General features: G+C 51.9%; 1 protein-coding gene across 3 annotated transcripts in view; it reads right to left on the bottom strand.

Moving 5' to 3' along the window:
- The window catches only part of Piezo1 (piezo type mechanosensitive ion channel component 1), a 68,331-nt gene that overhangs the window by 22,249 nt on the left and 19,121 nt on the right, over positions 1-26,961 (bottom strand). For all 3 annotated transcript variants that reach the window (XM_013115670.3, XM_013115672.3, XM_013115671.3), the window contains exons 2-5: positions 8,995-9,090; positions 2,543-2,665; positions 1,622-1,664; positions 1,348-1,495 (exon numbers count right to left, since the gene is read on the bottom strand). In XM_013115670.3, the coding sequence (XP_012971124.1) occupies positions 1,348-1,495; positions 1,622-1,664; positions 2,543-2,665; positions 8,995-9,090 (410 nt within the window). The remainder of the gene's footprint in view (positions 1-1,347; positions 1,496-1,621; positions 1,665-2,542; positions 2,666-8,994; positions 9,091-26,961) is intronic.

Below are 26,961 nucleotides of genomic sequence, written 5' to 3'. Positions count from 1 at the left end.
GGGTTACTGGGTACTCAGGCTGAGTGCCCTGACTCTGGAGCTAGATGGCATGGCCACTCCCATGCTCCAGTTGTCTCCATTCTGTATAGCCTTAGGACTCTTGCTTAACCCAAGTCTGCTTCCTATCTCTCAAAGAAAGCTGTGGAGCCCGAGCGTGAAAGATGAGCCAGCCATCAAGGTCCCAGCGATGTCCCATTTATCATAGACTAGAAACATGAGGGCTGGAGCTCAGGCCAGGAGACAGATGAGCTGCCCCTTCTACAAGCCCGTAGAAGCTGGAAGTAAGGCCAATGAGGACCTGGGGCCGTAGGAGCTGAGGGGAAGGTATAGCTATACTCTGTTGGTCAAGGAGAGAGGAGGTGCCCCTGGGATGGTAGACAGGATGACCTGGCCTAGCCCTGGGAACCTCTTGTTGCTGTTGGTTTTGGTTTTTTTCAGACAGGGTTTCTCTGTGTAGTCCTAGTGATCCTGGAATTCACTCTGTAGATCAGGCTTGCCTCAAACTTGCAGAGATCCACCTGTCTGTGCCTCTGCCTCTCAAGTGTTGGGATTAAAGGTATGAGCCACCACTGCCCAGCTTATGGATTTTATTTTTGAGACAGGGTCTCACTGTGTAGCCCTGGCTGGCCTGGAGGCCCTGGGAACCTCTTGAGAAGCATTGTGACAAATGAGCAATTCCAGGCATAGGAAGACAAGGAGAGCTACTAATAGAGGGACAGGTGTCCCCCAGGCACCTGAACCTCACAGCTCCACCCAGCCCCCAACCTCCTGAGGCTTCTGGAGTCCCTTCCACTCTCTGGTTTCCTCTAGAGCCTAGTAAGTATCAGGTGTTGATAAATGGATGCTGGGACCTGGTGTCTGAGAGCAGGGTGTGCCTGCACCAAGACACCTGGGTGGCCATAAATCCTATCTCAGCTCGGGGGGATGGGGAATAGGCTAAGGTTGGCATGGTGTGGGAAAGCTGAACTTCAGCCCTTGAACAGGGCTCAAGGGTGCTGAGTGCTCAACTGTGGCCCCTGAGGACAGCGGCAGAACTCTGTCTCTCCCTAAAAATAAGCTTGATTGGAACCTCGGGTCATGCAGGGAGGCAACCACAACCTCTCAGGTTCTTAGCCAGCATATTTCAGCTTGACTGATGCCCGCAGGTGACAGTTCCCATAGAACAGACCTCAAGTGGGAGAGAGTGGCAGAACACGTTTCCTCTCCCATACCCCTCGTCACACGCCACATGTAAATGTCTCCAAGCTTAGCTTCAAACGTCCAAGACTGCTAAAATCAAAGCTGTCGGGTGGGTGAGACTTCAGCACTGACGCCCTCACCGTGATCTTGGCTGCTGCAGCCCCTTACCAGCTCATGGGTGCGCTGGCTCCGCCGAGCTTTCCTTGTGAGACGTCTGCAGAGGCCAAGACACAGAGAGGACACCACTAGGACCCCTAGGTCAGGTGCCACCAGCCTGGTGGTGTTAAGGATGTCCTTCAGGTCCTTCAGGTCCAGCCTGTGAAGGACAGGGAGAACAGAGTGGATAAGGAGATGGATGGGGACACGCCCAGGCCATCTTCAGCATTAAGAGACCCAAAGCCAGGCTCACAGGGAGGGGTTGAGGAGGGAATGAGGGTCTTACCTCGTAACCCCTACGTGTCGAGACACATTCTCCCAAAGGCTGCCTGTAGAGAAAAGATTTGAGGAGGGAGGCTCCAGGCCAGGCAGGATGCCCAGTGGCTGGCTCTTCTGGTGAGGCCAGGGGGCCCTGTGGGCATGGCTGCTAGGGATCTCACATATCAATGATTCAGGAATGCTGAAAATGTCACCTTTTTTGTTTGTTTGTTTGTTTGTTTGTTTGTTTTTGAGACAGGGTCTCTCTAATGTAGTCCTGGATGCCCTGGAACTTGCTATGTAGAACAGGTCAGCCTCAAACTCACAACGATCATTCTGCCTCTGCCTCCCAAGTGCTAAGACTAAAAGTGTGTGCCACCATGCCACCTTTACAGACAGGGAAACTGAGGCCAGTCAGGTACTCATGCTGCTTGGCTGGTCCATTGGCTATGAGTGGCAGGACAGGGAATCTCAGTCAAGTGGGGCTGGAAATGGCCTGTGAAGCTGGACTGGGCTCCAGAGTGGCAGAAACCTGACGCTCAGGACTTCTACACACAAAGCTGGGGTGCAGGTATCTGCCCCTGCCTGACTAGAAGTGGAGACACTGCCCATGGGTATAGATAGGGCAGGGACACTAAGGCTGGACATGGACACCGGGAGTCCTAGGGTCATACAGCCACATGACTAAAGCTACAAGTAGACATTGAAGGGAGATGTTGACAGGTGGGGACGCCAGCAAGGCTGAGGCTGTTCCCACTTGATGCCACTCTGGGTCAGATATAAGTCATGGCCAGGCACCAGAGGCAGCCCATGTTAGGTGAAGCCTGAGTGAGGCAGGGTGGCCCAGTGAGGCTAGAGGCCTGAAGTTCCAAACTGGCACCTCATGCCCTCTACCCCAGGACTGCCGTCCTCAAGTGCCCCTCCCTGGTTCTGCTCCTCAGTCACTTACAGTTTTGCTCCAGAAGCTGTTTCAGGTGAGGAATGGTGTGCAGGCATATCTGGAAGGCAAGGTGGGCCACCAGGAAGAGAAGGCTGAGGCAGAGAAGTGCACGAAGCAGGCGGCCTGTGTGACCTGTGGCAGGGTGGGCAGAACAAGGAGCCGTGTGGATGCTGCCTGGGCTTGTAGCTCCTTGTCCATGTGCCTAAGACACACAGGCACCATGGACACAGGGTCTGGGCAAGGCGACCAGCCTCAATGAACAAAGACCCATGGCATCTTTCAGGAGGCAGGGGAGACTCCAGAGATGACAGTAGCTTACACAGGGTACTTGTTCCCTTCCGGGGCCATGCTAAACCCTCCTGGTGCCTGGTTGGCACCAGATAAGGATGTCATCCCAGAATGGGGAAGGGACTGGCATAGACTGTTTATGGGTCTCTAGGGAGCAACTCTGGCCAGGTACACTGGTTTTGCTCCTGTTACATGCGAGGCACCCTGCCCCTCAAAAGACCAACACTAAACGGGAGAGACACATTTAATTTTCTTATTTAGCTATTAAAGGGATGTCAGTGCTAGCTCTTGGAAGAAGCTAGCAGAGAAACAGGAAGTTATTGTCTGCCACAGCCATGCCCACCTGCCCCTGCATGGAGACTGGAAATGAAGGCATGAGGAAGGTGGTACCCCAAAGAAGAGGGGTCTGGGTGGTGGGGGCCAAGTGCCCCTAGAGAAGTGGGTTGCCAGCCGCCTCCATCTGGGGTGTTGCGGAAGTTTCCACAGTCATACAAAGCCGTGACAAACAGGACACAGGCCCAGGCCACAAGCCCCAGTCTCAGCCCCACTGAGTGCCAGCCCTCAAAGAATCTTGTTTCACTGATTACTTCATGGGAAAGAAACAGGCTAGGAGTCAGCCTTCAAACCATGGGACCCTGGACATCGGGATATCCTAAGGGTGTGTAGCAGTCCTGCTCTGCCTCCAGCCAGCCCAGCCAGCAGGGAGGCCCTTGGCTGCAGACTAGGCTAGGCCATAGAAGTCAGGGAGGACACAGGGCCGGGTCCTTGCCTTTGTCCTCCTAGAGTAGGTGGGCAACTAACAAGTGAACAGAGACTGGAGCCAGCTTCTAGCTCTTCACCGGCTGGAGTCAACCCACTGCAGCGGCCCTGTCAAACCGGTTATAAGGCTACTGAGGCCATCGGCATGGAGAGCCTCAGAGCCACAGGTCTCTCCCATGAAGGCAGCCCAGGAGCCCCACACCTGTCCTCTCTCCCCCCAAGACTACCACTGCCATTACGTATGTCCTGTGCAGTTTCTTGGGCACAGTCAAGTGTGTAGAATAGACTCATAATTGACCTTGATCCCTATTGGGCTAGCCTCATGGGTGACACCTACTCCTTTTTTTCTCCCTGTAGGTCCCAACCCAGAAGGTTCTGGGACTCAGCCATATTGTGCATATGGCCAGGTGCCCCTCTCTCACTGACTCCCTGAGCTAAGCCATGAGCACCAGAGGGCAAGATGGTGCTCCAGCTGTGGCCCAAGTACTCTCCAGTGCCCAACCTCTGGGAAGTATCAGAGGATAGACAAGCCCGGCCACAGCACAAGACCAGCAGCACCAAGAACAACCCTGACATCAGGGCCAGGAGGATCAGGTCCACACAGGGCTCTAGTGACATCGAGAAGCGAAGGTATGGCTGGTTCCTGCCAGAAGACCCAGAAAGGAGGGCCCTAAGGAACCTACAGGAAGTCCTGAGTGCTAGGAAAGACAGGGGCCACAAGCAGAGGTAGGAGCCGTCCCAGCTCAGCTATGAATAGCCCAGCATGCACTATGGAAGGTCTATCCTATAAGGCCTGGCCCTTCTTGGAAACTTGTCACATGAGAACCACAACTGCAGGGGTGCCACCAGGCTGTCACAGAGAGGACATGTCAGGATAGATTTGAGTGGGGGTAAGAAGTGGCTCCCGCTGAGGTGGCACATGAGGGGAGAAGGCATGTGGGGAGGTGGCAGGGGATCTCAGTAGTGGAGCAGTCTGCGAGAAGGCCCTGTGGAAGTTGGAGGACAGTGGGTCTCTGGGAGAGTCCTACTGGGCCAGACCTTACAGAAGCAGTGGTCACAGCAGGGGCTGGAAACGGAGTGAGGATACTCTAGTCCAACTGCATGTGGGGTCGAGCACAGCAGGACCCACCAGGTGGCTCAGTGTGGCAGGCTCTGCAGAACAAACCCTGACCTCTAGAATAACCCTGACTCCTGGAGATGGCTGGATGGACAACGCTAGAAAGAGCTCTCCACCACCAATCACAACCAGCTGGTCAGGGCATCCTGATGAGCCTTGAGAATCTCCACTTGCACCTGAGAGTCAGCTCTTGCTTGGTCCTGGCATGAGAGTGAGTGCAGGCTCCAAGAGTCAGACGAGATCCCAGGCTTAGCCACTCCTCCAGCTCACTGCCAGCACCCAGACTAGCACCCAGACCAGCACTCAGTCCTGCCCAGACCCAGGTGCCTCTGAGGGCCCGGATCGTCAAAGCTCTGAGTTTCCTGTCATACCACATCTTGCTCCTTTCCAGGCAGGACCTCCTCTACCAACCTGACTGCTCCCAGTCACTCCCCTGTCCTGGGGGAAGAGAGTGTATTGGACTTACCTAAGCTCACCCAAGGCCCAGGATGACAGCCACCTTTGTTCCAGGCCGCCTTTCTTGGCTACCACAGTCTGGGCCCTGACCCACTGGCTTGATGGAAGGAGCCCATCTTCAAGGAAGGGGCTGTCATCCCACATTAGGGCAGGTGATACCCCTGTACCATTCAGGCAAGGAAGAGGCTTAGCACAGCAATGAATATCCACCAGTAAAAGGAGATGGACTATTTTGGATGCTCTCTAGAAAAAATAGGAAGTGGGGGTGGCATTCTAACAACAGGGAGGGCAGCAGACCTGGCACCTGACCATGACCTTGACCCTGCTGGAACTCCTAGATCCACTGATAGTCAGTATGGGTGCAGAGGTGCCTCTCACTCTCTTCTCTGCTTTCCTATCGTCTTGCCTCCTTCCCACCTTCTGGAGCCTTTCGTGTCCTGTCCCACAATGACTGCAGCCCCCATTAGACCTCACCCAGGGTAGACTCGAGCACTTCCCAGCCCCCAGGCAGAGGCACCACTACACAGTATCTCATGAGCTGTTGGCAAACACTACCTTTCTAAAGTGGACTGGGCCAGGGTGGGCTGCCTAGGGTCCTAGAGAGGGAAGGAATGTCTTTGGTACATCTGAAATGGATGAAGAGAGCATAGGATGGGGACTACACCAAGTCTGAGCTGAGGCTCACCCAGCAAGGAGAAGAAGCTGGGGAAGGCCTCTCCCATCTACTCTGGAGCAAAACATGGATAACCCAGAGACCAAGAAGCCAGCTGTGACCCAGCATACCTGAACCCCATCTCAGGGTGCAGGTCTCTGTCCTGGGAGGGCAAGGCAGTCTGTTCACAGGCCTGGGATGCCAGTGTCACTGGGTTACCTATTAATCAACTGTCCCACTATCCCTCTCTCAGTCATAGGCCTAGGAAGTTCACATAGTACCTAACAGCTAGGAGTCACAGAGACACCTGCAGGACAGGGCTCAGCAGAGTGACAAAGGGGGCTTTGAAGCTCCCCAGGGCTGAATGAGGGAGACGGTGCAGCCAAAGCAGGAAATGGGGTCTACACAGGGCCAGGAATTAAGTGTGTGTTGGGGGGGAAAGGTTACAAAGGGATTGGGAGGCTAAGACTGGAGCAGGCCCCCTTGGGGAGAATAAGAAACTGCGGGGTCGCTGGGTGGTGGTGGCGCATGCCTTTAATGCCAGCACTCAGGAGGCAGAGACAGGCGGATCTGTGTGAGTTCGAGGCCTGCCTGGTCTACAAGAGCAAGTTCTAGGACAGCTTCCAAAGCTACAGAGAAACTCTATCTCAAAAAAACAAAAAGGAAAAGAGAGAGAGATGGAGAGAGAGAGAGAGAGAGAGAGAGAGAGAGAGAGAGAGAGAGAGAGAGAGAGAGAGAGAGAGAGAGAGAGAGAGAGAAATGCCCAGGTCAGAGATCTAGGGTAGCCTGGCAGGTGAATTCTGCTAGAGCAGGGAGTGGGCTTCCTAGCTCTATTTACAAGTAAGTGGCTGGGAACGAATCCCACACACCATGGGTTCTGATACATCCCAACTCTGTCCTGTCCTGCCTTGTCCTGCCGGGGACACCCAGCCCTAAACTGGTCCAACATCTCCTCTCTGAGCAGCCCAGCTTAGGCTCAGACCCTGAGAATCAGGCAGCCGCCTACGTGGGGAACAGGGCCCAGCGGTGTCAGACCTTCCAGGGGCCAGTGCCAGGGCAGCAGCTGCACAAACCATAAACGTACACGGGACGCTCCATTCTGCACCATCGGGCCTCACATTTTCCTCTCACACCCGGAAAAACCAGGCAGCATCATGTCCCTGAAGGGCCTCTGAGGCTGCACAGATAGACAGATGGAGGGTCGAGTGGGAAAGATTCCCCACCCTGCTTTCCAAGTCTCCCACATGATCCCTCCTGCCTGGCTGGGAGTCTGTACCTCCCACAGTTGATCAAGAGTATTTCCAGCTGCTCACAGGGCATGAAACAGTCTTGAGGCAAGTGGTTTCCAAAAAGGGACCTGGGGACAGAGGAGTGGGCTCTGTGGTGAGCAGAGTATGGAAGCCAGACCTTCACTAGAGGCTCAACACAGAAGAAAAGGCCCAGTGCCTAGGCTGTGTCTTGGAGGGATCTGGCTCAGGGCCCCAGTGGTTGGCAGCACACTGTTCAGGCTGAATTCCCTAAATATCTGCCCCTGAATCCTCAAATCCTACCCATGTTCTACCCCTTCTGGTTCCATAGCACATTGAGCTGGGCAGGAGGTGCCCTCCCTGCTATGGTTGGCAGAATGATTGACCCAAAGGCATCCCTGTCCAATATCTGCCCCCATGTACATGTGACTCACATGGCAAAAGGGACCATGGCAGAGGTGGGGCTGATGTCACAGCTAACTCAACAAGGGGAGACTGTCTTGGACCATCAGTTGTTGTCATCACAGAGTGAAGAGGGCTGCGGGGCCATGGGACTTGAGCCAAAGATGCCCCAAAACAAGAAGAGACAGGAAGCTGATCCCTGGAGCCCTCTAAAAAGGCACAGCTGGGCTCACATCCTGACTGCAGCCAGTGGGTGTGGCTCTCAGCAGGGTGACTTCTTACAGAAAGCACTAGAAGCTCACTTTCACTGGAACTCCACACAGCTAGGCACACTGAGTCCAGCACCTCTGAAGGTAGTGCCAAGGATGCAAGTGCCTTCCTGGGGCCCAGGCAGTCACAGCCAGCTCTGACCCTTGCTGACCCACAGAGGCCTGCCTCTGCCTCCCGAGCACTGCTCAGACATTGCATGGTACACTCTCTGTGTCTCCTGGGAGCAGGGTCTCTCACTCAGATGCTAGTGCTTCCCAGGTCACTGCCATATAAGCTGCAGACCTGGCCTCCCTACCCAAGACAACAGAGGGCCTTCTCTACTCCAGGAACGCAGGTACACTTGCAGAGGGGCCACTGAGCACTTGCTGTTATGGAACACTACAAAACAGACTCTAGGCACCTATAGCATAAGTGGCCAGAGCTAGGCGAAGGGTCTCAAGAGGTCCTGCCCCTCTGAGATCCTCCTGGCCTGTGGTCTTCTCCCTAGAACACAGTGGTCCTACCCTTCCCACCTCATCCTATGTGGGAACCTGAGGCACAGTAGCAGCCTCTCCCTAATTTGCTGTAGTGCCATTGTCCAGTCCCTTTGATGGACATAACTTTAGGTCTGGCCTGAAGACTGTCTATTGTCTAGAAGGCACAAAACAGAGAAACATATCTCTGCCCAGCTCAGGCCTTGATGGAGCCCACAGTGGTCCAATTCCTTACATATCAAGGTGATTTAAGGTAGGGTCTGGTGATAGAAACAAGCTGGTCAGAGTTTCCCCAGGCAGAAGTAATGTAGCCAGTCATGGGAGCTTAGCTGGAAGATGGTATGGACCCCAGTACAGATTCCTAAACCTTCTACCTGGTTGGGACACCAGGATGCATTCATTCTCTCTGCCTTCTGAGTGACACGTGGGGATCCATGTACAGCTCTTCCCCTATCACTTTCAAGGATGATAGAGCCCCCTGTGACAAGCATTCAGCAGGGAAAAACGAAAAACAAAAAACAAACCTAAACTGGCTACTGGTCTGCAATGAAGAAGTAACTCTCGATCTTCTCAGTAGTTACTAAGCTGCTAAAACTGAGTCAAATCTGAGTCTGTACAGTGCTTATCCAAATACCCAGCCCCCTACCCTGTGGTCAGAGTCTACCCTCCCCAGAGGAGCTGAGCTCCATTCCCACCCTCACCCAGCCCCCTACCTTGTGGTCAGTCTACCCTCCCCAGAGGAGCTGAGCTCCATTCCCACCCTCACCCCCCCTCCTGCCCCTGCCCCTGCCCCTTACCTGGTATGCTGTGTCTTGAGGGGCCTGGAAGCCAGGGCAGCAGCAGCAGAAACAGCAAATAGACCAGTGAGAGAGCGTTGAATCGCAACAGGGAGGCTAGAGGGGAAACAAATGGTTAGTACAGCAGCAAAAGGGCAACCCTCACCCTGAGGAGTGGCGGGGCAGAACAGCACCCCTTTCTCACCCCTGTAAACCTGCATACATAAGGCTTGTGCACCACAGACCAAAAAAAAAAAATCCATGTTCTTGTCACACAGGTTCTATGATACCATAGGATTCTTCCAATACAATACACGTACTCATACATGTATACACACAAGGTTCTGACCACTAGATACAATCCTACACAGAGCTCTGGTGTCCACTCCTTTGTAACTTGCTTTTCCTTCTTTCTGAAGTTTTATCATATTGATTGGCAGGCAGGTCAACTGATGTCTGTGTCCACAAACTAACATGTGGGAAATTACTGGGACATAAAGACTTCTAGAATTCCTCCTGAGTCACTGATGCAACTGAGCAACACTTAACTGTAGGGAGAGGCCTAAACACATAACCCCACAGGACAAGCAGTGGTTGAGAGATCTAACCACACGTTAAAAGAAATGCTCCGTAAACAGCCAGGGGGAACAAAGACCCCCAAACACAGATTACATAATGCTTCATTAACATTAAACTTTCTTAATGCTAATGAGAAAGGACAAACAGCTGCAGAAAGACACTGGACAATAGGAAAAACTTCTGAACTAAATCAGACAGTGTATTTCAAGGATGTTATGACCTCAGTATGGAAACCAGGATATGTGTTACGTTGGGGAAGGGGTTTCGCCTTTGTTTCCCCAGGAGAAGTGAACGTGTGGACACCTAGAGAAGAGAGGAAGGCTCCCCAAAGGACCATCAAACAAAGAAGAATCTAATGTTTGGTATCAATGTCTAACTCTCTTCACTTCATCCTTATAGTATCTATTTCCTTTTACTTCCTAATACTCTTTTGTTCCCAATTCACTTAAACCAACACTGGCTTTGGAGTTGGATTTGGCTCTCCCCTTCTAAATCCAAGCATGTTGTTAAAATAAAATTCAAAGTTTCTGTATTATATCAAGGAGCCAATTGATGTAAGACAGAAGAAAACAAAACCTAGGGACTGCCATCTGTTTATACTCGGTTCTTCTCTGAAAGTCTAATTTCCCTCACATTTACCATCTTCCTTATTGTTGCCTTTCCCGGTATGCATACATATAAAGTTGAAATTTCTTTGTTGACATTAATGTTTGAGTTTTCCACAGAGAACAAGGAATTTTCTAACAACTATCTTCAAACACTTTGGAAAGAAATTGGGGCCCCAATTCATAGATTCCACCTGATCCAACTTGATGCATCTGAACGGACAAGTATCACCCTGAAACCGGTTTGGGACTACATCGTTCTACACAACTCCAGACTAATCAACTGATATGGTGCACCTTCTACAATCTGGCCAGTGCCTCAGACAAGAACTTCAATCCTAGAATAGGATATAGGTAGATTATAATTTGTTTATCATCTCCTATGTATATATGCTTTATATATGTTTGAGACTTTTTGTATATTGACACAACTTAGTTTTGGTTTAAGTCTAAATCTTTTCTTTAGACTAAAAAGAGAATTGTAGAGAGAGGTCTACGTGTCTGTAGCATTGACCACGCCTGTTTAGGTGTATTTATAGGTACATAGAACGTATGGGGGATAAAAAGAGCTAGGGGGAGGAGATTCTTTCTCTTTGGGTTCCGATTTCGGCCTGGAGAGCAGCGTGCGAACCTTTGATTCTCGACTTTCTTGGCTTCTCACGTTAAGTGATTTCTTCCTCAACAAAATACCACAGGACATTCCTATTTTGTGTAGTTTAATATTTCCACATTACTTAATCTGGCTTCCTGCTGCTCTGCAGCATCTGCATCCTACCTATGCCAACATACAACACAGCTTCCCTCTGGGAACTTCCCTAACACCATGCTGAACCACACTGCCCTGGTGAAGTCCGCCAGGAAGGCCAAAGAACCTGATGCAGAAAGCAGATAACATGGCTGGCCACTTACCAAGTGAGCAAGTTTCTTCCCAGAAACATGGTTCTGGGACCCTACGCAGTTCTCAGCCCCAGGGGTACTAGGCCATTCTGCCTGTCCTAGGGGGTACAAAATGAGCCAAACCAAAGAGATTCTACATTCTACCTGATCCCAGTCACACACAGTACCATTCACAAACTCCAAGCCATCTCCTTGTCCCCCTCTACACCTCAGGCAATTCTGACTTATAGAAACTGACTGCCCTGGACAGACAGGGAGAGCAGAACATGAGCTAGGAGCCAGGGTGCATTGCAAACCTTGATCCCCTCCTGGACAACACAATCCCAAGATTAGACTTTCTGTCAATCCTACTTAACTATCACACTGAGAGTAGTCTCCTCAGGAGGTGTCCTCCATACTCACACTCCCCAAGTATGAGAACCATGAGCTTAACAACAGCTCTGAACAGCCAGGGCAGACCTGAACTTAGAGACAGAAACTGGCCACAGAAACAGGCTCTACTGGAAGGAAGTGGCAGGGACCCAGAGTGCACAGTGCATTAAAAATAAGCTGAGCCAAGTCACCTCCTTAGGGAACAGAGAATAGAGTGACATTATCCACTTTGGGTAGGTGACTGCTGGAAGAACAGTCCTCTAAGCACATCTGAATTTATCCTGCACCCCTTCCAAAGCCCCCCAGTCTTCTTCCAGGATCATGGTGGACATGGGTGTATCCAAACTTCCAAAGCACCTGCTGCCTCAAGAAGGCTGAGGGTTTCAGCCATGGGTAGCACTTCTCTTGGCTCCAAAGAGCCTCCCTGGAGTCAGGGGGCAGTCCTTCTCCCACTATGCACATTGGCTACCATGCACACTCAGCTCTCTTAAGTCTGAAAATTTCAGCAATAATACATTTTTAAAAAATCAATCTTCTGTGGCACAAAAGGCAGGAGAGAAGTGCATTTATGGCAAAGCTTTCCAAAACCCCTCTGCCTTTCAGGGCTTCGCTTTTCCGCCCCATCGGTGCGGCCCGGCCCATCTCAAGAAGGCAGTACTCGCCCCTCACACCAGCCGGATGGCTTCTCCAGGCAGGTGGATGTCTATCCAGCTGTCCATTCATTCATCCACCTGCCCACCCACCCATTCACCCACAGGTCCCTGGGAGCTTTCTCCCAACACTACAAGTCCTGCCTCTGGGGACACTTGCTTGATTTGATATACCAGGAATGCCACACCAAGCCAGTCCAAGTACATGAGAGGTGGTGATCAAAAACCCATGACAGGGAGCTGGGGAGAAGAATCAGTCAGTAAAATGTTTGCTACATAGGCATGAGGACCTAAGTTCAGATCACCAGAACCCACATAAACAGATGAAAAGTCAGGCTAGGGACGCGTCTCAGTGGCTTGCCACATAAGCCTGATGACCTGAGTTTGAATCACCAGAAGCTGTGTAAAAGCCAGATGCACCTGTAATTCCAGTCAGTGCATCTGTAGCACCTGTGCAGCATGAATTCACGATTCACACCTGTAACCCCGGTGCACCTGTAACCCGGTGCACATGTAACCCTGGTTCACCTGTAACCCTGGTTCACCTGTAACCCTGGTTCACCTGTAACCCGGTGCACCTGTAACCCTGGTGCACCTGTATATGGTGCACCTGTATATGGTGCACCTGTAATCCTGGTGTAACTGTAACCCCGGTGTACCTGTACCAGGAAATGGGCAGCAGAGAAAGGAGAATCACCAGGCATTGTCAAGCCAGCTAACCTGGCAAAAGCAGCAGTGAATAAGAGAAACCCTGTCTCAAACACAGTAGGAGGTGGGGACCCACACCCAAGGTTGCCCTTTGACTTCCGTGTTCACACATGAATATACAGAAACACAGACACTCTTAGGTTAGGTAAGATAGATCAATGGAGACGTAAACAGCTTTGTGGTAGGATAGACCTGTAACCTAAGTACCTGGGAGGTTGTGGGAAACATCGAGAGGTAGCTGCCCAGAGCTTGCTGGCCAGTCTAACTGACCGATGAACTCCAAAAATAAGGTGGAACATGAAGGAGGAAGACATCTGACTTTGGCTTCTGGCTTCCACAAGAAGAGCCAGAGAAGGGCAGCCAACATGGTGTGAGTTCCAGGAAGGCTCCTGGAGACAAAAGTGTAGGCCCTGGGGAGCAGGAACAGCTCTTTGCCCTCCATCCTGCTTGGTAAACTTAAAATATGGACACTGAGGCTCTTTGTGTGTAGTAAGGGTGGTAGTAGGGGAGGGCTAGAATTTAACTGCTATCAGGTCTGATGGTCAGTAGTGACAGCATCATGTGAGGATGTGCCTAATGCCACTGCACTATACATCCAAAGATAGGTAAAGATGGCAAACAAACTCCATGGACATATGTTCTTACCAGAATAAATAAATGAAGTGTTCAAAATCTGTGACAGATTGCAGAAGCTAGATCCCCAAGATGGCAAGGGGTAGGAACAGGCCCATGCCAGGTCCCCTGGCAACAAGGAAATGTGACATGGACCAATGAGCTTGAGGCCTGGCCTCCACACCACTCCCAATGCCAGATAGGACCAAAAGAACCCTAATAGCTGTATGTGCTAAAGGTAGGAAATTTGAGGTGAGGCACAGGCCATATTTCCTGCCTCAGCCACACAGGTCAGCTTGGGAGAGGCGCAAGCCCCGAGTTCTTCCCTTTCTCTTCTCTTTTCCTTCCTTCCCTTGGGTGCAGGGCTGGCCCCACCACTGCACAGTTAAATAAAGGCTACATCTAGAGACTCGCCTTCTACCCCAACATGCGAGCAGACAGCTCAGAAGGGTAGAGGGCAAAACGTGATCTGCTAGCGCCTGGGGTGCCGGGGTGTCTTGGAAGGTAGCTGCCCACACCCCAGAGCAGCCAGCCTACTGTGCTGGACGGTGAGACTCAGGTGCTGGGGTCTGGTCTGAGTAGAGAGTCACCTAGTTGTCTCTGGAAGGTATGAGCAGGGAAGGTTGGGTCTGTAGAGTCTACTGTGGACAAGCAAGGAAGGGGCTTTGTGAACTCATTTCCAGCTATCATTCTCCCAGATTATCAGCTCAAGAGCTGTATGGGGCAAGAAGCCAGACAGAAGAGTGACACCTGGGCCAGCGTGGAGTGAAGGCAGATGAGGCCCTAGCTCCTGGGAAGGGAGGAAAGAGCACTAACATAGCCAGGCTGCGACAGGGTGCCAGGGTTCCTAGTGCTCCCCCGCCCTGGTGGGATTACTGATTGAAGCACACTGATGTGACTGCATAACCATGACTTTGAACTGTGCCAAGGCCAGAGGTGAAGCATCATTACAGGCATCCTGAAGGGGACAGCTTTGCTTTTGCCCTTGAAGGTTAGTTAGCTGCAGCCTCACTGCCGAAAAGGGTCATGGAGGACAAAGACATTCCTAAAAGAGGGCAGAGTCTAAGCCTGCTCTGCTGGAGCTGCTGAGCAAAGCCTGTGATTTCACAGGAAACGGGCCTTTCCTGAGCCAGCAACAATAGGACAGAGGCAGGAAGGGCCCCTTGCAGGCCAGCACATGCTTAACCCTTTACAGACTCTCACCCTACAGCACAAAGCTGAAGACCCTTGCTAGCATCCACTCTGGGGTCTTCCAGCCGTGGCTAGGGGTACTGAAGTCCACACAATGAGTGACCCAGAGCAGAACTGACCTTTGCTCTTAGTGGGAACTGGGTCAGGAAGAGAGGGTTAGGAGGTAACAGGACCACACATAACTCCTAGAGTGTTCCCCACAGGAGGCTGGTTACCACCCCTCCTCCCACAGTACACAGGAAGACAGGCCTGCAGGTAGGGAGGGCTGTGGATGGGACCACAGTTACTCAAGATCCTGTGAATATGTGGTTCCTAGGAACATACCCCAGCCTGGCCCAAGTTCTAGGTAGGAGATGATAATCAACTGGGCCTCATGGATTCAGCATTTCATGCAGGCTCTTCCTGCAGTGCAGAGTGAGCCAAGCAGGATAGCACAGAGAACCATTATACATGGGCATCCCCTATGCATCTGCTCAAAGCAGCCTCATGATGACCTCAAGGCAAATGCCAGACTCATTGATAAATGGCTCTGGAAATGGAACAGAGCTTGAAGCTTGAGGCTGAACTGCTGGGAGCTTCCTCTGCCATAGCCAGTGGGGGACAGAGAGCAGGAAAGGTGTGGAGAGGCAGTAGCCACAGTAATTGAGACAAATGAGTCCCTTAGGGGGCTGGCCAGTAGCAACAGGGGCAGAATATAGTGAAGGCTCACATAAGGTATCCTAGTCCACACTGACATAGGAAGCTGACTGGCCTACGCAGAGACAAACAGCATGGAATCTTCAAGGGAAGGCTAGGTATGCAAAACACACTTCAGCCCTAATACCACGGACCAGCAGAGACACAGGGTGGAATGTCTAATATAACCCCCACCTTTAATCCCAGCACTCTAGAGGCAGAGGCAGGCAGATTTCTGTGAATTTGAGGTTCCAAGACAGCTAGGGCTGTTACACAGAGAAACCCTGTCTCAAAATAAAAATCCCCCACCCCACTATTGTCTCTATTGTCACTCTTACCTGCAGAAGAGAGGGAATGAGGTACCAAAGGACTGCAACCCACTTCCAGGGCAAGGCCTGTCTGGGATACTGGGGCAGCCACAGTCTCAGGCCTGGAGGAAGTGGTGTCTAGACTGGCAAGACAGATCAGGGTCTGGAGTCAGTCAGCCCTACAGCGTCTGGAGTCCCTAAGGGCAGCAGTCTAGCTACGCAGCAGCCTTGTCCAGGTGTGGAATAGAGCCTCTTCCAAGAAAGCCTGGGTCCCACAGATGAGCATGCTGGCTAGAGAGTCATAGCTGCCAGCCTGGGAGAGGCTCTGCAAGATGTGTTTGGGGCTCGAGAGTGGCCTAACCCTCAGAATACTACTTCTTGGAGGGACTGCATCTGCCCCATCCCATGGCATTGCACAAAGGCCTGGGCAATGCCACACTCAGCCAAGTGTTTGGCACAGTCCTGGGATGGGTATCAGCCCCACAAGCAATCCTACAAGCTGGAGTTTCCAAGAATCAGAGACAGGGATCAGAGGAAGCAATCTCCATGCCCCAAAGGCCATCTGACCAGGACTCTGGGCACATCGATGGCCAGCACTGACTGCCATGGAGCCGAGCAGCTGAAAGGTCATACGGACCTGAGTGTAGTCCCTCTCTCAAGCACTGGGCACCTGCCCACACAGCGTGCCTGCCACAAAGAGCCTAGCCACCAGTGGCTGTGGTAAGTGCCCTGTCCCTAGTGTGGTTTGTGTGTACTTGTTAGAAGGAAGAATTGAGACAGGCAAAGGATGTTTCAGGACTAAGGAAAGACCTGGATTTTCTTTTTATTTATTTTATGTGCATTGGTGTTTTGCCATGGGTGTTGGGTCCCCTGGAACTGAAATTACAGACAGTTGTGGGCTGCCATGTCAGTGCTGGGAATGGAACCTGGGCCCTTTGGGAGAACAGTCAATGCTCTTAACCACTGAGCCATCTCTCCAGCCCCAAGACCTGGATTTTCAATTCAGACTCACAGAGGCCAAGCAGAGTCCTGGGACAGGAGGAAAGAACATGTGAGGTAAGGGACCACAACAGCCCAGAAGCCCATGATGTGTCTTTGGGGTGAGTGGGACTGTGTGTAAATGAATTCTGAGAACGGCCACTTTAGAGGGCTCTGATCACTGTAGCCTGCACACTCTGTGAGGCTTGGGGGGGCCCTTCAGTGTGGAGGTGAGGATACAGTACATACTGGGGACAGTAGAGAGGCAGGCGGTCAGAACGAGATGATAGGAAGAGATTCTAGAAGAGGTATGGAGAACAGGACTAGAGCACTCAACTGGAACCCTGCCCTTCCTCTTTCCTCGTCTGTGAAAAGTGCCAAAGGCCTGGTGTCAAAAAAAGGGCTGGGCTCTAACCCTGTTATTGTGCCCAACCCCTGGGGCTGGAAGCCTGGGACAGTATAGGAACAGGGGGTCTACGGGGAGCCCAGGACAGCAAGTGACCTTAGTCCACCTAGCCCTACTCCAGCAGATGGTCTGGGAGGCAGGAAAATCTAGAACCAGTCCATGGGAGTGTCACAGACTCCAGCCACCCCAGAAGATGCCTCAGGGAGGCCTGATCAACTAGCCCAACCATCTCCACTTCCCTAACCAGCAGAGTGGGATAGGGCAGGGAAGGCATAGAAATATGCCCCGTCCATCCCTTGGCCTCATGTCTACAACCCAGGCTGCATCCCTGGGCAGGGGCTGCTCTTGCTTTCCCTCCTATTGTGGGTCAAGAGACAATGGTGCTTACAGCTCCATGACAGATGCACGCCTGATTTCTTGCCTGGCACTGAAGATCCTCACTGTAGGTCCTCCTGTGACCACCTAACCTTGCGGCCTTTCTGATCTTCTACAAGCCAATGTGCTGTCTGTAGCCTAACCTTGGCTGGGGCAGGGCCCTGGCCTCTCCTTTGTCTCCCCGTTGTCTGTCACTCAGCTCACTAAGGCTGGTGTCCATCATACTGGGCCATAGAAACTCACAGATGACTGTTTTCCTGCAGCCTCTGCCAGGAACAGCATTTTGAAAACAAACAGCTCACTGTCACCACTCTGGAGAAACACAGCTGTGGACCTGAAAGAGGTGACAATCCCAGCAGCCAGAGCAACAAATTCAGCAACAGCCTTCGTGTCTACCAGTACACCAGACCATGGGGTATACAGCACCAGGGACCTCACAAATGGGACATACCCTGCAAACTGGATGCCACAGGGCATCTGGATTCCTCACTTCTGTTTGACAGCCACAGATAAGCCCAATCTATCTCACATTGCTTAGTCATTCTTCAAGAGTCCCAATTGTCCTCACTTATGGACTCCTGCAGGTCTTCTGTGCTGGATACAGCACCTGGCAGGTAACACACACTTCTGAGCAAGAGATACAGACACGGTGAGCCAAGTTCACCCATTGAATCCTTTATGTAAAAATCGAACCAGAGGCCTAGAGAAATGGCTTTAGCAACTAAGAGCATTGGCTGCTTTTCCAGAGGACCCAGGTTCAGTTCCCAGCACCCACGTGGTGGCTCACAACCATCTGTAACTCCAGTTTCAGAAGTCTAATGCCCTCTTCTGGCCTCTGCACCACCAGGAATGTATGTGGTACATAGGTATATATGCAAGCAACACATCCATACACTTAAATAAAATTTTGAATTAAAAATAAATAAATAGGCCAGGCATTGGTGGCACACGCCTTTAATTCCAGCACTCAGGAGGCAGAGGCAGGAGGATCTCTGTGAGTTCGAGGCCAGCCTGGTCTACAGAGTGAGTTCCAGGACAGCCTCCAAAACAATACAGAGAAACCCTATCTTGGAAAACTAAATAAATAAATAAATAAGCGTAAACAAGAAACTGCCCATGTATCTGATCTTTGTAAATACTCAGGAAGGCTCAGAGAGTTCCCATGATATCTGCAGAAGGGGGCCCTGGGTCTTCTCATTAACACCTCTACTTAGAGCTCCTGAAATGATTCAATGTGTAAAGGCCAAGCCTGATGACCTGAGTTGGACCCTCAGGTCACCCACAGTGAAGAACTAACTCCCAGAATCTGTCCTCGGACCTCCACAACCATGCTGTGACACACTCATACCATACACCTAATCATACACACACGATAAAATAAAAGTGACAGGTGGTGGTGCACACCTTTAATGCTAGCACTCGGGAGGCAGAGGCAGGGGGAATCTCTGTGAGTTTGAGTCTACAAAGCAAGTTCCTGGACAGCCAGAGCTGTTACACAGAGAAAACCTGTCTCAAAAAACCAAAATAAGCCGGGCGTTGGTGGTGCACGCCTTTAATCCCAGCACTCGGGAGGCAGAGGCAGGCGGATCTCTGTGAGTTCGAGGCCAGGCTGGACCAACAGCCTCCAAAACAATACAGAGAAACCCTGTCTCATAAAACCAAAAAAAGGAAAAAAACCAAAATAAATACATAAAAATAAGTAAAATTTTTTAAAAGTTGGAATTTGGTATCTCATTTTCTCACAAAAAGAATGTGGCCACAGATTACTAGAGTGGTTAGCACATGAACTGACTGAGAAAACTGATTGTGGTCAGGCTGAGGCATCTGACTCTGTCCTTCACAGAGGTGTATAGGACAGGGAAGGCCACAAGCTGTCTTCCTCCCCGAGCATACAGCGGCTACCAGACTAACATCCTCGTTGGGTCTGGGGGCTCAGGCCTGGGGTCCCAGCTACAAGGGATGGTCAGGCAGGAGGCTCACAAGCCAGTCTAGTCTGGGATACTCAGTAAGACTCTGCCTAAAAATAAAGGGGGTGGCTGGAAACTAGGTGTGTGCCCCTATAATCTTAGCACCTGGGAGGTCAAGGCAAGAGGATCAGGTGAGGTCATCCTTAGCTACCTAGGGAATTCAAGGCCAGCGTGTGTTTTACAAGACCTGATTGAAGATGTGGTCCAGGGCCTCAGTGGTACAGTACTTGCCTAGTATGTGTTGAAACTCCAGGCTCAACCACCCAGTACATGAAATACATGAGTAAATACACCACATGAGAACCAAGATCTCTAGATCTAGGTGAGCACCCTGCTAGATCCTGCCTTCTGCTATGCCAGGTGGCTATCTGGGGAGAAAGGGAGGACCAGATAACTTCTGCTGAGCAGAACGGCTACAGGATGAGGGTCCTGAGCCACACCCTGGCTGCTCCCCACAACTGGTTGGAATTCCCGGTTGCCAGTCTGCCTTATTTGGCCTGGGCTGGAACCATAAACACTTCTGTGTGAGGCTTCTGCCAGTGGGTGGGGCCAGGCAGAGGAGGAAGAGGAAGGGGGAGGACGTGGCAGAGGATTCCGGAGGCAGCTAGGTCAGCTCTGCTCTTTGCTGGAGCAACTAAGACTATGGTGTCAATAAAGCCCAGTTGCCACACCTGCCACCCCCAGGGAGGCAGAGAACAAAGATTTAAGCCAAGCCAGGACCACAGGGCTCTGGTCAATCTCCCTTCCTGGAAGAGGAGGGTTAGTTCAGTCAGCTGAGGGCACATGAGGAATCCAGCTGCCTGGATATATCCCTAAGGCTTGGGACTAAGGCTCATATCTGGGTCAGTATGTGCAGTATGCCCAGATATTTTAGCCCCTTGAAATGAGGCCCAGGTGGAGTTAGCAGGAAAGAGGGTTGGGCCTACTCTGAAACTTCCTTTGGTCATTTGAAGATGTCCTTATTCCTCACTTGTCACCTCTACAGCCCCAGGTAGACACTGAGCCTGGCAGTCATGTGAACTCCCCATAAGAAGGTTATGGGACCTGGGCTCTATCTTCTGTACCCAAAGCCCACCCCACCCACACCAGCAGGGACCTCAGGTCCTTGGTAATTTCAGAGATGGCTACAAACTGTCCACAGATATATGTGATCTGGCCGGTCCATCCTTGGTGCCATTTCTGACCTGTACTAGAGATAGCTGGAGACAGGGAAGACAAGGGGTTGACAATGCCTAACCGACACCTCTTCAGGGTACAAATTAGACTTGGCAGTGCACAGGAATGTTTTCAAAGCACTTTGGGGTTATGGAGCGCTAAACATAACAGGACTTTCGTTTTGCTAGAAAGAAAACTGATGCCCACGGGAAAAAGTTCAGACAATAGGACAGCAGCACCAGGAGGGCACATGGGCCGGTCCTGGATGAGTGAGCAGAGGGGTCAAAGTGGGAGCTACCCCAGCCAGGGCAACAAGGGTGGATAGAGGCACAGGAACACTGTGCTACCTACTTGGAGCCCAGCCAAACAGCCTGGGGCTCTGGGAGCCCTTGGAGCATTTAATTACCACAGTGTATATGTGTGTGTGTGGGGGGGTTAATTAGTGTGGTGTGGTGTCTGGGAAATGTGGTTTCATGGCTCATGTGACCTGCATGGGGCAGGTCGAGTCAGCCTGGCTCTCCCTTCTGCACCAGTTAAATGGTCAAGGTTGAGGGTGGCCTAGTAGTTACAGTACAATGAGCAAAGGGACCCCTACCTGAAGAGGAGCGAGGCACCCATACTCACATGCTCCAGTCTGGACAGCTACCTACCTTTCTGTTTCCCTCAGCACACAGTGGGGACTCTGGCTGCAGACAAGGTGGTTGTGCAGGTGACAAAGGAACAGCAGTCCCAAGCTGAATGTGGGCACATGGAGGAGGTGGGAGGGTGGCCACTGCCCAGGGAGCCGGATGTGGCCTACACGGCACTGGTTACTAGCCCCTCGGCTTCTCACTAACTTGGGGCTACCACAGCACCCGCTCATGGGTGAGCAGATCAGAGCTGCTGGGAGAGGTGGTTCCCCAGGAGATCTGCAGGAAATGACTTGGTACTGAGCCCCAGCTCTCAACTAGGCCAACATCAGGCAGAGAGGGTAAGGATGACACAACAAGCTACCGCTGGCAACCTGGCAGGGACAAGTTGACATAGGGCTGTTTGCCTCCCATCCCAAGCTTCTCAGGACAGCCAGAGACCAGAGACACAGAAGAAGACAGGAGAGGAGGCTCACTTGACCATGATGGGCTTCCTTATGGCAGAAGCTAGGCTGGTCCCTGTGAGGCAGCTACACTCTGCCCAGGTACCCTGCCCACAGCCTCCCCCAAACAACCCACACTGCCTATCATACTGCGGTATAGTTAGTCTATACTCCACGCTAGTGCCTTGCAGGTTTGGGACTGGAGACACCCCAATGACCTACCCACTGGAGACACCTATCAACAAAGTAGGAGAGAACTCTAGGACACAGGCTGAGCCACATTCCATATCAGCCATCCAATCCTCACCACCCACCTGCGAGTTCTCCCTTGCAGGTGGGAGGAAGCCAGCCGGACATATCTGCAGCCATCTCTACTGGCTGCCACAGGTAAACAGCAGGGTGCAGTATGAACAGGACCCCAGAAGTACATGGGTCCAAGACAGTCTCTATCCCATCTGGGAGGGAATTAGACCTGCAGAACTGCCCTGCTGAAGGTGACACCCTCCTCCCAGAACACGTGCAGTTCAGGGGTCTTTGGTCTCAGCAGGAAGCCTAGCTAAGGAAGGGGGGCTGCTGCTAGCCCTGTACAGTGTACTGTGAGATCTCCAGAGCCTAAAACAAGCACAATGAATCACTCTCAGAACCTTCACGAGGGGCAGCCCTGTCCACTGCCCTCCCCACAAGTCACCCCTTCCCAGATCCTGGCTACTAAAGACTCCCAGGGACAACAGCTCCCATGACCTTGAAGGAAAGTGTATCTGAGCCCCGCAGCTGTGAAGGGTACAGGGCTGACCTGCAAAGGCATCACGTGATTTACACAGGGCCGAGAAGCGAGGACCCAGCAGTCTCCCCTTCCCCACCCATCCCCACCCAATGCACTGTCTGTCAGATGGGGAAACTGATGCACAAGGGGCTCGGCCCCTCCACAGCTTCAGCTGTTCTTTCAGACACTGAACTCAGACTAGGATTGTCTGCAGAAACAAAACAAAAGCTAACAAAAGAACCAGGCCAGAGCATTTTCAGTTCCTTGACCCACTGGCAAGAAGCACACGTGTGCCTTAGGCTCTTTCCTCAGAACACACAGACTCCGGGACCCCGCTATACACACCCATCTGGACATTGACATAGCCCCAGCTGAGTACGGTCAGTGGTCGATTCTAATTCCATACTAGAGCCATCTGAGAGCACCACAGTGGGGACCACGGAAGAGGCAAACTGAAGCAGGCTGGCCATAGACACTGCCCCAGGACCTGAGTTTGGATGTGGGGCCTGCTGACTCCTGGAGCTCCAGGTTACGGTTCAACCCTGCCCAGTGCCCAGCTGGTAAGCTGCAGCATCGACAGGGTGAAGCCAGAACAGTGAGCAAACAGTAGCTCTTGAATGCTCAGTGATGACATCAGTTGGGTCCCAGGAGCCTCGGGGGCTTTGGTGACTGCTTGCCTGAGTATATGGGGGGCTCCTTGGTGAGTAGAGCAGGTTCCAAACCCATAGGTGAGCCCCAGCGTCTCTATGTACTTGGCCCTACCTCCCTTCTCTCAGAGAGGGGGTGCTCTAACAAGACATGCGTGGGAGAGGTCTCCTGGGCAAAGCACTGAGCACCTCCGTTCATTTGCTGGGCGGGTAATGGGTCACCACAGGCAATTTCCCCATTGAGTGGACAGCACATTCCAGAAGCCTCTTGAACCACACTGATTAGCGTGGAAGGGCTGGTCTTGAGCTCTGGGTAAACAGCCCAGCTCCAGATCTGGAGGCACTGCCCCCTGAATTCCAAACTGCCAGAAAGCAGGATTCCTCGCTGCCAGCTCTAAGCAGGCAGGGTACCTGAGAAGGGTGGAGAGGCTTAGGGAACCTAGACAACACTTGGGTCTCTGCAGCACCAGCTCTCTGGCCCTCCTTGAGCCAGAATGGGCTCCTCTATCACCACACCCCATACTCTATTCTGAGGCTGTAGTGCAAGCCTGGGCCCCACAATTCTCACAGCAGAAACCTACCTGAGACGGACATTAGACAGGGACTATGAGTCACTATGGGATCCAGATCTGCCACAAATACAGGTCAGATGTGGTAGTGCACATCTGTCATTTTGACACTAGGGAAGTTGAGACAAGAGGATTATTGTGGATTTAAAGCTGGACAAGCCCACATGGAAAGTGCCAAGAAATCTTGGGATACAAAATTGAGACCCTGTCTTAAAACAAACAAAAACTATATGGGTAACCTCAGTACCCAGGGCAGACTGGTTCTAGGACCCTTGAAGGCACAGAGCATGGCGCTCATGCCCTTCAATCAAATGGTTTGCATAGAACCTGTGGCCATCCTCCCTTCTCCATTACTCTATGTCATCTCTAGATGACTTATAATATCTAACACAACATAAATGCAACACAAACAGTTGTTAGGCTTAGTTGTTCAGGAAACAATGACAAGAAAAACAACCTGAACAGTTTAGTAGGGAGGCAATTACCATAACCTCAGAGCAGAGGAATGAGACTCAAGGTTCACAGATGCAGAATTTGCAGATATGAGGCCCAACAACACAGGAGTTTCCCAGTGGGCCATGTGGCTACAGAGCAGACATAATAAAGAACAAGGAGAGCCAGGCAAGGTGGCACACACCTTTAGCCCCAGCACTTGGGAGGCAGAGGCAGGCAGATCTGAGTTTGAGGCTATCCTGGTCTACAGGGTGAGTTCTAGGATATCCAGGGCTACACAGAGAAACCTTGTGGGGGTGGGTGGGGGTGCAAAGAGGGGCAAGTCCTGCCTTTAGGAGCCCATGGGCCATGGTGGACAATAAGCCAGTACATACAGGGAGCACCACAAGATGGATTCCCTGGGGGAACTGAAGTTAGACTCGGTGACAGGATGGGCCTAGACTGTGGGACTTCAGCAGACAAAGCTTCAAGAGCAAAGGAGATGGTGCAGGCTTGCAGCGAGGCACCGCAATAACAGAACAAGGTCCCATATTGGACACACGGACACACATCCCATCTGCTTCGCTATGCCCAGGTCAAACGTCGCCCATCCTACAGATCACAAGTCCTCAGGTGAGGTTTCCAGCCTCACTTCAGGGCAGGGATGGCACTGAAGCAGAAGCTGAGGGCTTGCATCTGATCTAAAAGCATGAGGCAGGGAGCTGACTGGGAACAGCCTTTTGAAACCTCAAAGTCCACCACCAGTGACACACCTCCTTCAACAAGGCCACACCTCCTAATATTTTCCAAACAGTTCTACCAACTAGGGACCAAGTATTCAAACACATGAGCCCATGAAGGGCATTCTCATGCAAACCACTGGTCCTAGGGTGCTTCCTCTGGGCTCCCTTCAGGAAGAGAGACACATACAGGCCACACTTCTAACCAACTAACTCTGCCTGCTACATCCCACAGCAAACTACCCAGAACTACAGCTGCCGGCAGGACGCTGAGACCATGGCCAGCTCTGACTAACTCCACCAGCAATAGCAATAGCAGTTTGTCCCAGAAAGGCAGTGAGCACCATAGGCGCTCTGGCACCTGACAGCCCCCTCTGGACACCACTCATTTGGGCTACGGTTTCCTCCTAGATGTGGGTACCTGGCCTAAACAGCTCCAGGCACCTCACATTCCCATGTAGCTTTAGCTCCAGGTTGTACACTGACTCAGACCACTGAGTCAACCCTGTGAGTCACCATAGCACCTCGTGGCCCATTCGGCCTACCTTATGTAAGTTGTCCAGGGCTTGGTCACAGGCCATCCAGCTCTCCAGGGCCTCTCTGGCACCTTGGAGGAATGTTACCTGACTGCCTCTTGCTGTTAGGGATGTTCCCTAATGAGGGAAGTTCCCTGACCAGGCACCCCTTCCCAGCCCTGGCATCTACATCACTTCTGTTTTCAGCAGGAAAGAGGCATCTGGGCCCCTTATCTCCCAGCCACACCTTGGTAAATGGCAACCCAGGACAGATGGGCAGACAATATAAACAGAGATGGTAGGCAGTAGATGTAGAGATGATGGATGGGTAAATGACAGATAGGAGAACAGACAGAAGACGGATGGGTGGACAGACGATAGACGACAGACAGACTATAAGCAGATAAATGATAAAGACAGATATAGGCAGCTGGAACACATCTTTCTGAAACTCTGTAACAGGTAACCCCTCCCTGGCCCCAGCACCCCAACATGGCCTCAAGGGGAAACACCATGAGATGGGCCCAAATACAGCCAGCCAGCAGGAGGCCTGGACCCGAGTGCTGCTCTCAACAGCTGTGGCCACAGGCAGGGAGGCAAAGTTCTGGACCCCACTGTAGAAGATGATAATCTTGTAAAGTAACCAAGGGAAAAATCAACAATATCAGCTCTAACAACCAGAGTGGTGGCCATACCTGGTCCTTCCCTAACAGTGCACTGGGGGTCTACTGAAAACCTGGGCCCAGCAAGCCTCAGTTTCCCCCTTCCACGAAAGACCCATGACCAACTCTCAGAATACTTTGTGGTCTTAATTTTCAAGACTTTAAAATATAGGAGAAAAGAGAGTGGGGACACACTCCCTGCTGTTACACCTTCCCCATCAGAACCAACCGAAGCTGGAGTTCTCTACAGGCTTCCATAGTCCTCCTGCCTCCCTAGAACTCTTCCAAGCGAATTGCTTCTGCACTGAGATTTTACCCAGGGTCCCTTCCAAGGGCATTCCAGGCCTGTGGCTGCAAGATATTTGGGGCTGGAATAGCTGAAAACAGCTGGATTCCTGGCCTGAGGAGGGACTTAGCAGAACCTGGCAGGATAGCTGTGTTGCCCAACCCTCAGCAGCCATTCCAAGACCAGGATACAGAGGACACGGGAGCCCCAAACCTGTGGGGAGGGGACTGGTGAGCAGCCCAGTTCACCAGGGCTCTCTCTGGCTCTGATCACCATTCCCTGGAGGATGCTAGGGTGCTGAGTGCTGAGTGCATTCTACTTCTTGGAAAGCTCCGCCCCTTCCTTCAAATCACAGAGCCTTGAAGCAGCATTACAAACTCTCAGCCAAGGAGCAGGTCCTGCACTCACAGGGTAAGCCTGGGACACCTAGGAGGCGGGCTGTCTCCACCTGTAGAGGATGAACCATGCCAGGAGGGACAGAGCCATCTAGAAATGTACCACTATGCCAGATTCAACTTCAGGGACCTTGACCCACCCTACAGAAGTCAGAAGTGGAGTGAGGAAGACTGGAATCAGCTTATACTGGCTTCTTTTGTGGGACCTATCACCCATTGAACACCACTCTCACACCTAACACACTCCATGCCTCCCATCAAATGGCTGGACTCACCTAATATGGCCAGCAACCTGTACACATGGCTTTTTGTTACTTACTCCAAGTTCAGGCCACAGCCTGGACACTCTTCCTCAGAAATCCCACAGTTGCTTATGTTAGGCATTGTTCCTCTAAGTCTGTAGCCTTTGGAGCAGATCCTCTAAGTCTG

The sequence above is a fragment of the Mesocricetus auratus genome, unplaced genomic scaffold (genome assembly GCF_017639785.1).
Source record: "Mesocricetus auratus isolate SY011 unplaced genomic scaffold, BCM_Maur_2.0 Super-Scaffold_6723, whole genome shotgun sequence".
Lineage (NCBI taxonomy): Eukaryota > Metazoa > Chordata > Mammalia > Rodentia > Cricetidae > Mesocricetus > Mesocricetus auratus.
Note: the sequence above shows the minus strand (reverse complement) of the source record. Positions and strands in the feature narration are given on the sequence as shown.